The sequence below is a fragment of the Cebidichthys violaceus genome, unplaced genomic scaffold (assembly GCF_023349555.1).
Source record: "Cebidichthys violaceus isolate CVI_PGR_0920_01 unplaced genomic scaffold, fCebVio1.0.p SCAF_19, whole genome shotgun sequence".
NCBI classification, from domain to species: domain Eukaryota; kingdom Metazoa; phylum Chordata; class Actinopteri; order Perciformes; family Stichaeidae; genus Cebidichthys; species Cebidichthys violaceus.
This window is the reverse complement of record NW_027176361.1, coordinates 3,955,979-3,968,724: the sequence shown is the minus strand read 5'-3', so window position 1 is coordinate 3,968,724 and position 12,746 is coordinate 3,955,979. Positions and strand designations below refer to the sequence as shown.

At 43.6% G+C, this 12,746-nt stretch overlaps 2 protein-coding genes across 7 annotated transcripts; one reads left to right on the top strand and one right to left on the bottom strand.

Moving 5' to 3' along the window:
- Positions 1-1,061: 1,061 nt before the first annotated feature.
- Positions 1,062-6,349, top strand: LOC137874548 (eukaryotic translation initiation factor 5A-1). Of its 3 annotated transcripts, XM_068713291.1 has the most exons (7): positions 1,062-1,450; positions 1,603-1,731; positions 3,493-3,665; positions 3,956-4,060; positions 4,438-4,569; positions 4,685-4,757; positions 5,554-6,349. In XM_068713291.1, exons 3-6 carry the CDS (start codon positions 3,498-3,500, stop codon positions 4,745-4,747), a joined length of 468 nt encoding a protein of 155 aa, XP_068569392.1. In that variant the 5' UTR covers positions 1,062-1,450; positions 1,603-1,731; positions 3,493-3,497; the 3' UTR covers positions 4,748-4,757; positions 5,554-6,349. The 3 variants fall into 3 exon arrangements, with proteins under 3 accessions (XP_068569392.1, XP_068569391.1, XP_068569390.1); XM_068713290.1 differs by lacking the exon at positions 1,603-1,731; XM_068713289.1 differs by lacking the exons at positions 1,062-1,450; positions 1,603-1,731 and adding an exon at positions 1,748-2,160.
- gps2 (G protein pathway suppressor 2) lies at positions 6,348-10,416 on the bottom strand. Of its 4 annotated transcripts, none has more exons than XM_068713286.1 (11): positions 10,289-10,416; positions 9,746-9,889; positions 9,297-9,406; positions 9,039-9,151; positions 8,831-8,931; positions 8,663-8,742; positions 8,381-8,552; positions 8,078-8,161; positions 7,834-7,910; positions 7,461-7,556; positions 6,348-7,341 (listed from the first exon to the last, which is right to left on the bottom strand). In XM_068713286.1, the coding sequence occupies exons 2-11, from the start codon at positions 9,837-9,839 to the stop codon at positions 7,249-7,251; spliced, it is 1,020 nt and encodes a 339-aa protein (XP_068569387.1). In that variant the 5' UTR covers positions 9,840-9,889; positions 10,289-10,416; the 3' UTR covers positions 6,348-7,248. The 4 variants fall into 4 exon arrangements, with proteins under 4 accessions (XP_068569387.1, XP_068569388.1, XP_068569386.1 ...); XM_068713287.1 differs by having other exon boundaries at positions 8,831-8,910; positions 9,036-9,151; positions 9,746-9,863; XM_068713285.1 differs by having other exon boundaries at positions 9,746-9,863.
- Between the last annotated feature and the right edge of the window lie 2,330 nt (positions 10,417-12,746).

Below are 12,746 nucleotides of genomic sequence, written 5' to 3'. Positions count from 1 at the left end.
ATTAAACTCTGCACTTGATCATGACTAATATAATGGCATGTTCGATACAAAAAAACCTGACAGGAATATATATAAAAGATCTATAAAGGTAGATGATTTTAAAGTTTAACCATCACATCATTTGTACACAGGACAGTACTGACAAGATGCAAGAATACAATGCAATACAATGAGAACAATATAACATAGCATCTACATTATAGAATGCATTGCAGACATCGTATTGCAGTATTTCATATATTCTGAAATACAGTATAAGTCTACATTCTAGATCAGTGGTAATCAAATTTTTGTAACTTAAGGCCCGCTTGTGATTGTTACAAAAATAAAATCTGAGGACCACCTTCTCAAATAAATGAGGAAAACAAACATAACATGACAAAAATAGAAGAATAAAGTGGGCTGTAAATATATGCTATGCCACTGTCAGCTGTAATGACCAAAATAAATATTCTGCTTACCCTCGTCCATCACTGCCTGACATTATTAATCCAAATTGAATGTATTCAGGGTCATGTTTCCTCACAAGCTTTGGAGCTTTTACGGGCACAGGGTGGTCTTTTCAACTATGTGAATTCTTGAACACAATTAGATCAAATATAAAAATTAAAACAGTACCTCCACGGCCCATTAGACGGCGCTCCGAGGTCCACCAGTGGGCCCCGACCCAGTGTTTAATAGCTGTTCCAGAATACATTGTAGACATTGTATTGCAGTTACATCGTATCAAACACTCTGAAATACAATATAACATCTGTATTCTAGACTGCAATGTAACAAACGGACTGTGCAACTTATATGATGTCACCTACTGTCATAACTGTGTTAACTCATCCTCTGATGAAAACCACGAGATGCGGTTGAAAGGACAGGACTAGAAAAAGTCAGTAAGTGGACCTTGAGTTTGAGTGAACTCTGTTTTTCTTTCTAATATCAATAACGTGGAAGGCTCTCGTGACTATACAATTACATTGTATTGTGTTTGACTGGTGATTAGGTTTTATTCTGGCAGTCCCAACAGGAAGTCGCGTGTCTCGATTATTTTTACATCGTGACAGTGGGTGAGGAGGAGCTGGATGAGGGAGAGACAGGGAAGGTGGAGTGCAGGCTGCAGACGGTGCACACTCATCGGGGTCCACGCGCGCGCTGCGATCCTTGACGATCGTGTACCTCCTCACGAGGTGAACCGCGACCTGGATTACAAACCAGTGGGGAGGGGGGGAGAAGAAGAGGAAGAATAAGAAGAAGAAGAGGGGAGCAGACGAGACGGGGGTGAGAGAGAGGAATAAAAGAGAGAGCTAAAAGGGGGAGAAAAAAGGGAGCAAACGAGCCACCGAGGAGGAGACAGACTCCCGACCAGACGAGCGCGGACAGACGGGAGCGAAGAGGAGGAGGAGGAGGAATTAAAAGGGATAAATAACACAAGAGGAGGAGAGCTATTATCACTCGGGTAAGTTCCCTTTACAACGCATCCAATAGACGGGGCGTGTGTGCGCCTGAGCAGACGAGTTGTCCTCCTGCACATGTGTGTCTGGAGCTGATAACGTTATGTTCCCTATAAACGCCCCCATGAAGTAAACACTACGCTCTTGTTTTTGCCAGGAGGACCAGCAGGAGACCTCGAGAGCTACATTCTGACTTGGTCGCCAATATGGAACAAATACCAGATACCTCGCTCTCCTTTTTAAAAAAAACTTTGCAAAATCCTGCAAGACGTGCTTGATGTCTCATGTAAAACGAGCACTATTGCTGTCACACACACACACACACACACACACACACGCGCGCGCGCTATTAGCTAAGTCATTATTGTACACATAGCGGGCCACAATTCAATCAATATCTCGCGCTGCTGTAGCTGTGGGCGCGCTGACGGCCACAGCGCGTGATTTATATAATCAGGGTGGTTAATAGAGAGGCCTGTATTCATATTGCGACAGGCATTAAAGTGCATTAAAGGTAGTCATTTGTGCCTGTTGCACTTCAGTCTCGTAATCAAAAGGGCCTCGGCCTGAGCGCGGTCAGTGCGCGTGAATGCGTGTGGACACCGTTCACCGACGGCGGGCCGCGGCGCGCTCTGCGCGCACCAGGCCGCCATGAGCCTTGTCTTTGCTTTGCAACACCGCACGGGACCGTCCGGGGACATCACACAACAGAGAAGTGATTTCAATCTACATAACGCGACTGTGTTTTTATTTTTATTTATTTACCGTTTTATGTTCCGTTTGCAACTCGACAAGAGGTAGTGAAATCAGTCACGCGCGGAAACGCCCGTTTGAAATGAGATCTACGGGTCATTAGCGCGGATTAGCGGCCCCATTCAGGTGTTACCCGTCAACAGCCACTCTAACGTCAATCGTGCAGTAAAGCCCATTACTTCTGAATTATGTATTTTCTTCAGGAATATGTTCATTTGTTAGAATAATGTGAGTTAGTTAATGCAGTTTTTGTAGTCTGCGCCATTTAAAAAGTTTGGTTATCTTATAAAACCTAGTTTGCCACACACACACACACACACACACACACACACACACACACACACACACACACACACACACACACACACACATACACACATCGATGATTACAATTGCAGCTACATAAAAAAATTCCAATGTAACTTTGAATGTGTTTTAGTTCATTTTATGATTATTATTTGTTTACAGTAGGACTGGGCTTGGTTCGGCTAACAGGTGTCATGTTTCTGTTGCTTTACTCTGCCCAGTTCTCAGCAGTGAATGAAAGTGTCCCTTCCTCTGCACCCCTACGTTTTAATTGGTATCACCCGCCAACTCTCACGTGTCCATCTAGTTCTGCTGAGCTACTGGCAGATATTCACGAGTAAATACTGATGTCAGCTCTAGTTAACAGTATGAAGTAAAATAAATTATTACAATCGTTAGACAATATTCTCTATGTGGCTGTTCAATCAGTGTCAATCTAAATGTTGCACTTCAGCACAGTTGAGTTCCAAAAGTTGGTATTGAACACCTGATCATTTTTATAGTCTTGTTTACTTCTAGTTTAATCAGATATTTACTGTTTTAGCAAGTTTTATGGTTTTTTTTTCTTGAGGCAAATCCCTCTGTGGTTGTTTGTGTTTAGACACAATTTAAGGTTTAACAACTTTGGTGCCTTTTCATCTGATGAAACAAGAATTTTGTAGAAAAACATGTTCATATATCTTTTTCTTTTTTTTTGTAAATATGTTTTATTGCTTTTCACAGGGTTTTTTTCCATCCCATCAGAGGGGGGGCAGAGGATACACAACATACATATATTTGACTTCATCTACAGATTGAAATGAACCCATTGTAGGGTTACAGGCCACAGAACATATACATTCAGATTAACTCGGGTACATTCAGGTGACGGAGGTAAAGACATAACATCAAATAACTGCATTAATCGGCTGACTGTGCCTGCTGTCGTTCTCCTGAATCTATCACAAACGTATATTAACGTCTGCATCCGGTGTGTCGGCCTCCACAGCAGGCATGGCCGACGCAGAGATTGACTTCCAGACGGGTGATGCCGGGGCCTCCGCCACCTACCCCATGCAGTGCTCTGCCCTGCGTAAAAACGGCTTCGTTGTGCTGAAAGGCCGACCCTGCAAGATCGTCGAGATGTCCACCTCCAAGACGGGCAAGCACGGCCACGCTAAGGTCAGCACATGTAGGAGTGCTGGGACTAAACACAAGATCACAGTCATTCATATCAATGGACACTTTCAGTCTGCACAGGGACAATAATGTGTTTTAATGTAGTTTAAATGTGAAACACTTGATCATTCATAGCAGACTAACCTTTTTTTAAGGGGTAGTAGGTAACTCAAGCATTTGCTTTGACACATTGGAGATTGAATATCTTATGGATGCTGATGTTTTATTAAGTGGATGTTTTGTTTTGGGTTACACTTCAGTCAGAAGGCAGATCTTTCCTTCTTTCCGCGCAGGTCCACATGGTTGGTATCGACATCTTCTCTGGTAAGAAGTATGAAGATATCTGTCCTTCCACCCACAACATGGACGTCCCCAACATCAAAAGAATGGATTACCAGGTGAGACAGCTGGAGGACTGAAGAGACAGTGGCTTGTTATCTAGTATTAACAGTATTACCTGATTATGTTCCATAGTAGTACATCTTCTTTCCTTTAACACACTTCAAGGACAGTCTTTATTGTTATAGTCTATATATGGTTTTATTTTTGTCTAATTCATCATTACATAGTCATGCAGCTAAAAGAGACGCTTGATGGAAAAGAATCATCGGTAAAGTTATCAGTAACACGCGGGTCTTTCCTGCTACTACGAATAGTAACGTCTGCTGTGAAAATCACCTGTAAAGCTTTGCTAAACTTATGCAACATCAAGACATAAAATGCTGATTTGCCGCTTACTCTTTTCTGTTGTTCGCTATTGTTTCCCCTCTCACAGCTGATCGGGATCCAAGAGGGCTACCTGTCTCTGCTCCAGGACAGTGGGGAGGTGAGAGAGGACCTGAAGATTCCCGAGGGAGACCTGGGCAAAGAGATAGAGAGCAAGAACGAAGCCGGAGAGGAGATTCTGGTCAGTGCTTCTCTTCACCTCTTCGTCTATTCAACTTTGACAGCTTTGATCAAGTGAGGTAAGCAGTAAACACAACTTCCTCATCTTAAAGATCCTCTTCTGTTTGCTCTTTCAGGTCACTGTTCTAAATGCAATGGATGAAGAAGCTGCAATTGGCATCAAAGCCTTGGGTAAATAAGCCACTGCAGGTAAATACAGAGCTCTCACCCCCCCCCCAAGCTACTACCTGACCCCAGCCTGCCTGAAGAGGAGTGTGTGTGTGTGTGTGTGTGTGTGTGTGTGTGTGTGTGTGTGTGTGTTTGGGTGTTACACCACGAGCCACCAGCATGTGCCATGCCAGTGCAAGTGTGTGTGATGTCATGTAAATGCACAGTTTTAATGTCGACCGTTGGACCAAGGGGAAGGCAACTCCAGTCAACAAGAATCCCAAAAATATGCATATCCACTATACTGGAAATAGCCATGTTTTCCATGTTATTGCATTATGACTTTTGTGTATATATATTTGTTTCAACTGGACATACTAGTGAGATTTCTAATTGACAAAATGTGCCACTGTGGATTTGCCTGCCCCTTAATGTACTTTCTGTCTCATGTTAAATCTATTATGTGCATGAGTTGGATTTTTTACGTAGCACTATGGAATAGAAATGAAAGCTGACGTTTCACATTGTATTTTTATGCAATGTTGTATTTTTTTTGCACTTCATTTTACAGCCTTTAACAGCTTGTAGCATTGTTGTAATTGTTTTGGTCAAACTTGTTTTATGCACTTTCTCACCTCCAAACGGTTGACTGTAGAATGTAGAAGCGTCCACACACATAGAATGTGTTGAAAACCGTCAGTTGTGCAATGTTTCCTCTGCAGAGGCTAGATAAAACACGGTCTCATTAAAATATATAGATTTTTTTCTTCAACACCTTCCTACTCTGACTATTCTTTCGTCTTTCCTCTCATTCCTCCATCTTGTAATTCTGTTTCAGGGGCAAACGAGATGCACTGGACCTGGGGAAAGGAGGGGATATTGCCTCGTCAATGCTACCCCACCCCTTTTTTTTTGTCTTTTCATACTCACTCTCTCTCTCTCTCTCTCTCTCTCTCTCTCTCTCTCACACATTCTGTTTTTTGTGTCAAACAGTAAACAAACTACCGCTACGTACATGCACACATAATGAAACCACAGGAGGCTGGACCAACAGATGTAAATAGATACGAGGTGTAGAAGGTCTCTCACTAATGATTGAGTAGGTCTACAAACATTCAGTAACCTGCTACCATCAGGGAAAAGAAAGGCAGTGATAAAGTCAAAACTGTTGTTTTTATATGTTCCCCTGTTTTATGAAGGGCTTCAACTCTGGATCTGCATTGTTCTGTCGAGGCTTGTTCAGGATTAATACTTTTCTTTTGAAGATCTGAACGAGCCCCTTCTGCTGTTCGCTTTACCGCCTGAAACATGTCCATTAAACAAAGGTTACCGACGTGGCACACCAGGGTTCAGTTTCTTTTTCTCTCAAGGTTTTGAAGCGTCAAAAGGAAACAAACCCCTGCTTCAAGAACCAGGTTCAAAAGTCATTCAAAATGCCCTTTGCAGGGGCCTTCAGAGCAGGCGTTCACACCGGGCTGTTTGGAGAAATTGAGTGAGATAGAATTCGGTAGTCCTGAACCTCGAGTAACGGTTCAGGAGGTGGATAACATGTTACAGTTTGGTATCCTTTCCTTGTGTTCATACGGCAAATCCAGACTGTGCAGAGTGAAAAAATAAAGATGACACAAACTGTTGGGCTGGGCATTTCGTTATTTTATTTAGCGACATAAAAGCATTAAAAACGGCAGAGACTCAGACTTCGTTTGGTCTGTCGAAGAGGACAACGCAAAAAACCCCACTGTGAATAATAACCAACACTAACGGGTCCATTGTGATGCACCAGACTTCAGCAACACAGTGAAATGGACTTGGTTAAGTTAATGCATTTCAGTAATAGCGGTGGTCATCAAGTGTGTGTGTGTTACGTTAGGGGAAAACATGTAGACTTGATCTACATGCTGAATATTTTCCTCTATTCTGCTTTTTGTCCCTACTTTTTAGTGAGCAGAGACACTGAACCCTCCACTGATGTAATTATGAATGCTAGTAAACAAAGAATAAGTTCTGGTTCATGCAGTCTTGCTTTATACAAGTTATTGACATTTTAGCGCACATCGTCCTCCAGAACGTCTTTACAGTGTAGGTAAAATAACAATCTGTCGACAAAGGGAAAACTCTGGGCTTACTTCAGGCGAACTTGCAGCTGATGATGAAAGTTAAATGCCGTTTTTTTTAAGTTTAGGACATATCAAAGTTAAAAAGTACAACGGGGGTCTTCCTCAGGGCACAGCTTGAAAGAGTTCAAAGGCAAAAAAGGGCATTTTAACTTCACCCCCGGCTCGGTGCCTGAAGTCAGCCCTGAGGTTTCTCTTTGACTTCAAGAGCACCTTGTATTCACATCCGAGAGCACCTGGTGTTTTCTGTAAAAATCAATGTTGGATGTTTACAAAAACACATAAGCATGAGGACTGATAGTCACTTATTAACAAAGCCAAAAAAAGGTACTGTACATGAAATGAAACGATTACTGTTGATTACTCGTCCAAAAGGTTCTCCAGAACCGTGAGTGAAGCTCGGTGACGATGAAGGCGAGTTACTTTCCGTGGTGGTAGAACCTCTGGCCGCTCTGGCTGTGGGGGAGGAAGCCGTGGCGAGGAGCGCTCTGGGGAGAGCTCTGAAACGGGGCCTGGTGGAGGAAACATGGAACGACGGGTTAAGTGAACATGACCAGAAACACATGACAGTAAAGAAAGGTCGCTATCAAGAGGAAGTAATGAGTGTGTGAGTGTGTGTTTGGGCCTTCACCTTTGCAGTGGAAATCTGGACTGCCAGCGATGGTGTGGGCAGCAGTCCCGGAGCAGAAGGGTGCATGGTTGGTGGATGCATCGGCCTCAAAGCACCCTGTGAGAACATCAATGAGACGGAATAAAAAAAAAACTAAAATAGTCATCAGATAAAGAAGTGAAGACCTGAAGTAAAAGGGCGGGTGAATGAAGTTTATGCTAGCTGCTTCCAACATTTAGACAGTAGCATTGGAAAGGCTTGGGCCAAAATTCTTAGAATGTTTATGTTCTAAGATTTTCATTTGTAAGTCGTTTTAAAAAGCTATGTTTCAATACAATCACGCTTTTTTACAATACATTATCCAATATTTTTATGTTGGTATTTCATTTCTTACTGCATCGGTAAAGCCGGACTGTTGGTTGGCATGTTCCAGCTGCTTCTGGAGGGGTATCCCTGCTCCGGGAATGTATCCTGCAGGAGATACAGAAGTTTACAACCAAGCGGTCATTTACATCAAACACAGAGCACACATTGGGGATATTTTACAATACTGTTGACTTTTTTTCTGACTGTCACAAATATTCATTAGCAATAAATCAGCAGTGGAACCCAAGGACGATGACAGTGGAGGAACTGACCAGGCTGGGAGGTGAACTGACTGTGGAGGGGGTAGCCGGGCTGCTGGTGGGGGAGGTACTGCATGGCCTGGAATGCAGACGCACCTGTGGGAGAACAAACGTTTCTTTGTTTTATAGCCACTACAGCCACTGTGATGTGGTGCAAATTATTGATCGCAGCGCTTGCCAGAACAACTATGAAGGACTACTGAACTGAGGAATTTCTATTAGTTTGACAAAACCTGAAGAATAATCTCCGCATGTAGACTGTATGTTCTTCAGATGATGTGTGAACCCTGCCACTTATACATACACGTCCTTTACCTCTGATCTGAGAACTGCTTGCGAAACTGACAGGTACCGAGGGTCCAGCGGCGTAGGTGGAGGGGTGCTGGCCCTGAGCCACCCCGTAGGACTCATGGACCCCCTGGCTACCGCTGAACTGGCCGTGCTCTGCCGAGCCAGAGCTGAACCCGGTGGTTTGATAGTGACGTGCCTAACAGAGAAGGAGGAGGGGCATACAGTCACATATGCAACACTGGTGTCTAAATGAGCATCTCCTAAAGCACGGACGTGTAAGACTGAATATCAGACCGCTTTACTCACTGGAATCACAGCTGTTGGGAACAGCTGTTTACTACGTTCTCCAAGTAGCGCACCAGGTCGACTGTGGCTGACTGGACTGCCTTAGAGAGTCAAAGAGAGGGATGAGTATTAGGAACAGACTAATACAAATACCCAGATTGGGCTTCTTAATAATGAAATCTTCCTTACCTTGAATGCTGAGGAGGTGCTGCCCTGCGTGCATGGGCAGGCTGGGTTGGTAGCTCGCCGACGTCAATGTTGTGATATCACTAGAAAGAACAAAAATGCAACTGAATACCAAAAATACCAAAAAATTAAAAATGTCTGGGTTTAATAACATCATTCTATGATACTGTTATGTATGAAAGTAATGAAAACGCTGCGTCATCCTTACTACCTCTGCTCCTTTCTGCGCCTCTTCTCCTCTTCATGAAGTACCTTCTTGAGTTGTAAGAAGAGCTGATGTTTCTCCTCTTGGAGGCCTTGAAGTTTTTCCCCCATCTTCATTACCTGGAGTTTAGTTTGGGGGTTGGGAATCACAGCATAAGAAAACAAATTGCTGTACCACTAGGTGCATATTATGTGTTACAACCCAAGGTAAAATGGCAAAGTTTGATACACAGATTGCAGTTGAAATGTTTTAAAAAGTTCCAACCTGTTCTTTGGTTTCCTCCAAAGACATCCTCTCCTCTATTTCTTTTGTCCGCTTCCTCTCTTCCTCCTCTTTCATCTTCTGCTCCATCATTTTGTCCACCTCTTCCTCCTCTGAAATATTATATTCATGGTATTTAGCGGTGGTGGACAACACATACAAAATGTCTTACTTAATAAACAATTAGATGAAGTATTATTAGATATTAAATGTACTTGTGAATACACCGAGACATGACAATAACTCTTTTCACAGGGTGAGTAGAGGAAGCTGCATATTTAGGAGAATAATAAGTAGATGGTAGTAATTCCTTAGTGTAGAAGGAAAATAGGCTAAATAACAAACGGGAACTTTCAGTTATTTTTCTTTCACAGAGAACGTAGTATTTGCAGTCAGCTTTGTACACTTCTACCTCTTCGGTTGGCTAGTTTTAAAACACACAGACTGCGCACCTTGTCTCTTGCGCTCCCTCTCCCTCATGATGTGCTTGTGGAGGGCTCTGGCCATCGCGTTGGACAGCTTGGGTCTCTCCAACAGGGCGGGCATGGTGACAGGCAGCGGCGGGGCCAGCTGGTGTAGAGGGGTTTCAGTGGAACATGAAAGGTTCAAAGTAAAGGCGTCGATTATCTATATGCTCAAAACAGTAGAAATACCACAGGTGTAACTTAACGGTTGAAGGCCTAACATTAAGTTAGCTGCTATTTGGCTAACAGTTAGCATTGTCAGCTTTAGCTGCTGTTAACCGACAGTGTGGTTAATTAAAATACATCAACGGGTGCGGTATGATTTAAAACTAAGATGTGTGGAGCTTAAACATGCAAATCAGCAGCGACAGTTTTAAATTTTAAAATGCCCAGGAGCAAACGTTAACTGGAGTTTGCTAGCTGACATTAGCTTAGCACAAACGTTAACTGGTAACATTATGCATTCTAGTTAATGCTACCAGTTAACGTTACTCTATTGTGGCGTAGAGATTAAGGACAAAAAAAACTTACTTTTGTTGTTTTATGGGTCGTGTAATAAGAACCGGACCGTCTCGCGGTTTTCACCAAGAAAAATTCAAAACTTACACACAAAATATAAACAGACGAAGAGGTTTACAGCCCCGGATGTAATCTTGCGCTTCCGGTGCCAAGGATGACGACACGTCTGATTTTTTTTGTCACCGAATTGCATTTGGGGAAATGGAGTATCTTCTGTGTTTTGGCTGAAAACGCCGATGCCCGGTCTAAATACACAAACTTAAACTTCTTGTAACGCTTATATTGTGTATCAGTGTATGGACACTTTGTGGGATACTTCTCAGGTATGAAAGTAGATCTTATTTTGAAAACGTCCCCCATTTACATGAGGTGACATGGGCTTTTTCATAGTCTTTATATACGGAAGTATATTACTGACACGGGGGACAACATGCAAACTCCTCACAGAAGGCCCGTGCAGCCCGGGGACCGAATCCAGGTCCCTCTTGCCGTGAGGCCAGTACACCACGCATGGGACAAGTTCAATGGAGTTAATTGTGAATTCACTAGTATTAATTGCCTCTATTTTCGCAGACGCTTTGGACCAACAAAACAGTTCTATTGGAAACTTACCTCCAGCATCTATTTAAATGCAACAGGCAACTTTATTTCCGTGATCCGGGGTAAAGGGTGGACAAACCAGGAACACAATATGACATCATTGGGGCTTAATATTGGCTGACAACATTGTAGTGTGTAATAATATGTTCATTAGTAGTTGACTGCACTTGAACGCTTAATAAAAGATGCAATGATCTAACTATGCCTCATTTCTGCTGGATAACCTCAGGTGGGAGGGGCCTCAAATTTAGGCCACACCTCATAGCTGTTCAAGGCAGAGGAAGTGGCACGCCCTCTATCAGAAGGTTAAGGATAGCAAACTACGTACCTGTTACCGTCACTAGTATGCCACGCACCTGATTAAAATAATGCAATATGATGGTGCAAATAATGTCAGAAGTAGTACACCGACTCACTCCAGGCTAAAAAGCAATTCTCCTCATTTCAGATTGAGAAATCCCACTGTTAGGATGCCCGAGCGGCCATGGAGGAAAATGAGCAGATCAGGAGTCCAGAAGAGGTTTCAGATGAAGCTTCATTTATTTTGATATTCTAAACATCACACCAGTGTCTACAAGTCTCTCTACACAAACAAACTGAGCTCTTTGTATACACCTTCTCACTCTAATTAGCCCAGACATACCATCTACAGGTAAGTATATTGATGACATATGTACAATAAATATTTACATGATTTCACCAACCCAAAGATATCAATAATAAGTTACAAATATTTACAATCCCTGTAAAGTAAATTATAAAACACAATTTATCTAAATAAATAGAGAAACACATCTCTACTTCCCCCCCCTACCCACTCCCTGTGGTTGGTACTTCCCGGAACTATAAATGGGTGCTTGAGGCCCCAGGGAAGTATTTTGACCGAACACCCTGGGAAGAGGAAACAGGCAGAGGTGAGTTGTTGCAATATTTAAATGAACCTGTATCGTGGTAATATATACACAATATTGTTCTGCCACATAACTAATTAGACATTCTTACAATCTGGCCTGTTCAATCAGTCTCATTGCAGTTGTTTGTTCCCAGGGAGACCTCATGGACTATGACAAGCAGAAGGTTTTGTTAACTGCCAGACCCCAGAGCAGGCTGGACACGGGCAGATTCAGATCGCCCCCCCCAAAAAAAAGCAGGATTTCACTCCAGGGGTGGATAGTGTCAAGAGACACAGTCTCACCACCACTGGCCCCCTTGCGTAGTGGCCAGATTGCTGCCACCTGATCGAGGCCATTTTCACCAGGCTCTGTAACATTCACCGTAGTCCCAAGAAGACGGGGACCAGCACAGTCTCCAGGTGGGACCTCATCCTCGGGGACTACAGGAGGATCAGGCAGCGCATTCTGGCCAATGGGACTGTCATGCAGCAGACCACCCTGCAGCTGGTGGACGCCTGCCAAACCACCCTGGTGCAGTGGCACAACAAGAGGGTGAAGAGAATACAACGGTCATGCAGGGGCTGACCTTGCTAAGCCGCGTATCTCCAGCAGATCACCCTCTAGTCTCTGCCACCAGCACCTGCACCCACCTTGACGGGCCCAGCTCACCTATACGACCTGCCCGACAGCACTGCCGGCGAGGCAAAACTGAAGAGGAAACACCCAGAGCTGCGTCCCCAGCACCAGCCTTTCCCTGCTCCATCCTGGGACCCTCAGCTGCTGATGCTGTCACTGGAGTTCAGGAAAGGACCTAAAAGCAACCAGGTAGTTTGCGGTTCGGCGAACTACCTGTCAACCAGTCAGACTGTCCGGAACCAGCGGGACCTGCCTCTCACCTGCATATTTGGGTCCATCTTAAAGGTGGACTCAACCAAAAAGGTAATAAATAATATGACTGTTTAATAGATTGCCATGTA

What these genes read in the sequence shown, in the direction of transcription:
- LOC137874548 (XM_068713289.1), top strand. Translation starts at nt 2,097, where the DNA reads ATGAGCCTTGTCTTTGCTTTGCAACACCGCACGGGACCGTCCGGGGAC. An exon ending in GGACATCACACAACAGAGAA is followed by an intron (nt 2,161 to 3,492) that starts GTGATTTCAATC and finishes CGGCCTCCACAG; the next exon opens with CAGGCATGGCCGACGCAGAG. An exon ending in GCAAGCACGGCCACGCTAAG is followed by an intron (nt 3,666 to 3,955) that starts GTCAGCACATGT and finishes CTTTCCGCGCAG; the next exon opens with GTCCACATGGTTGGTATCGA.
- gps2 (XM_068713286.1), bottom strand. Translation starts at nt 9,839, where the DNA reads ATGCCCGCCCTGTTGGAGAGACCCAAGCTGTCCAACGCGATGGCCAGA. An exon ending in AGGCGCAGAAAGGAGCAGAG is followed by an intron (nt 8,932 to 9,038) that starts GTAGTAAGGATG and finishes TTTGGTATTCAG; the next exon opens with TTGCATTTTTGTTCTTTCTA. An exon ending in AAGCAGTTCTCAGATCAGAG is followed by an intron (nt 8,162 to 8,380) that starts GTAAAGGACGTG and finishes GTTCTCCCACAG; the next exon opens with GTGCGTCTGCATTCCAGGCC.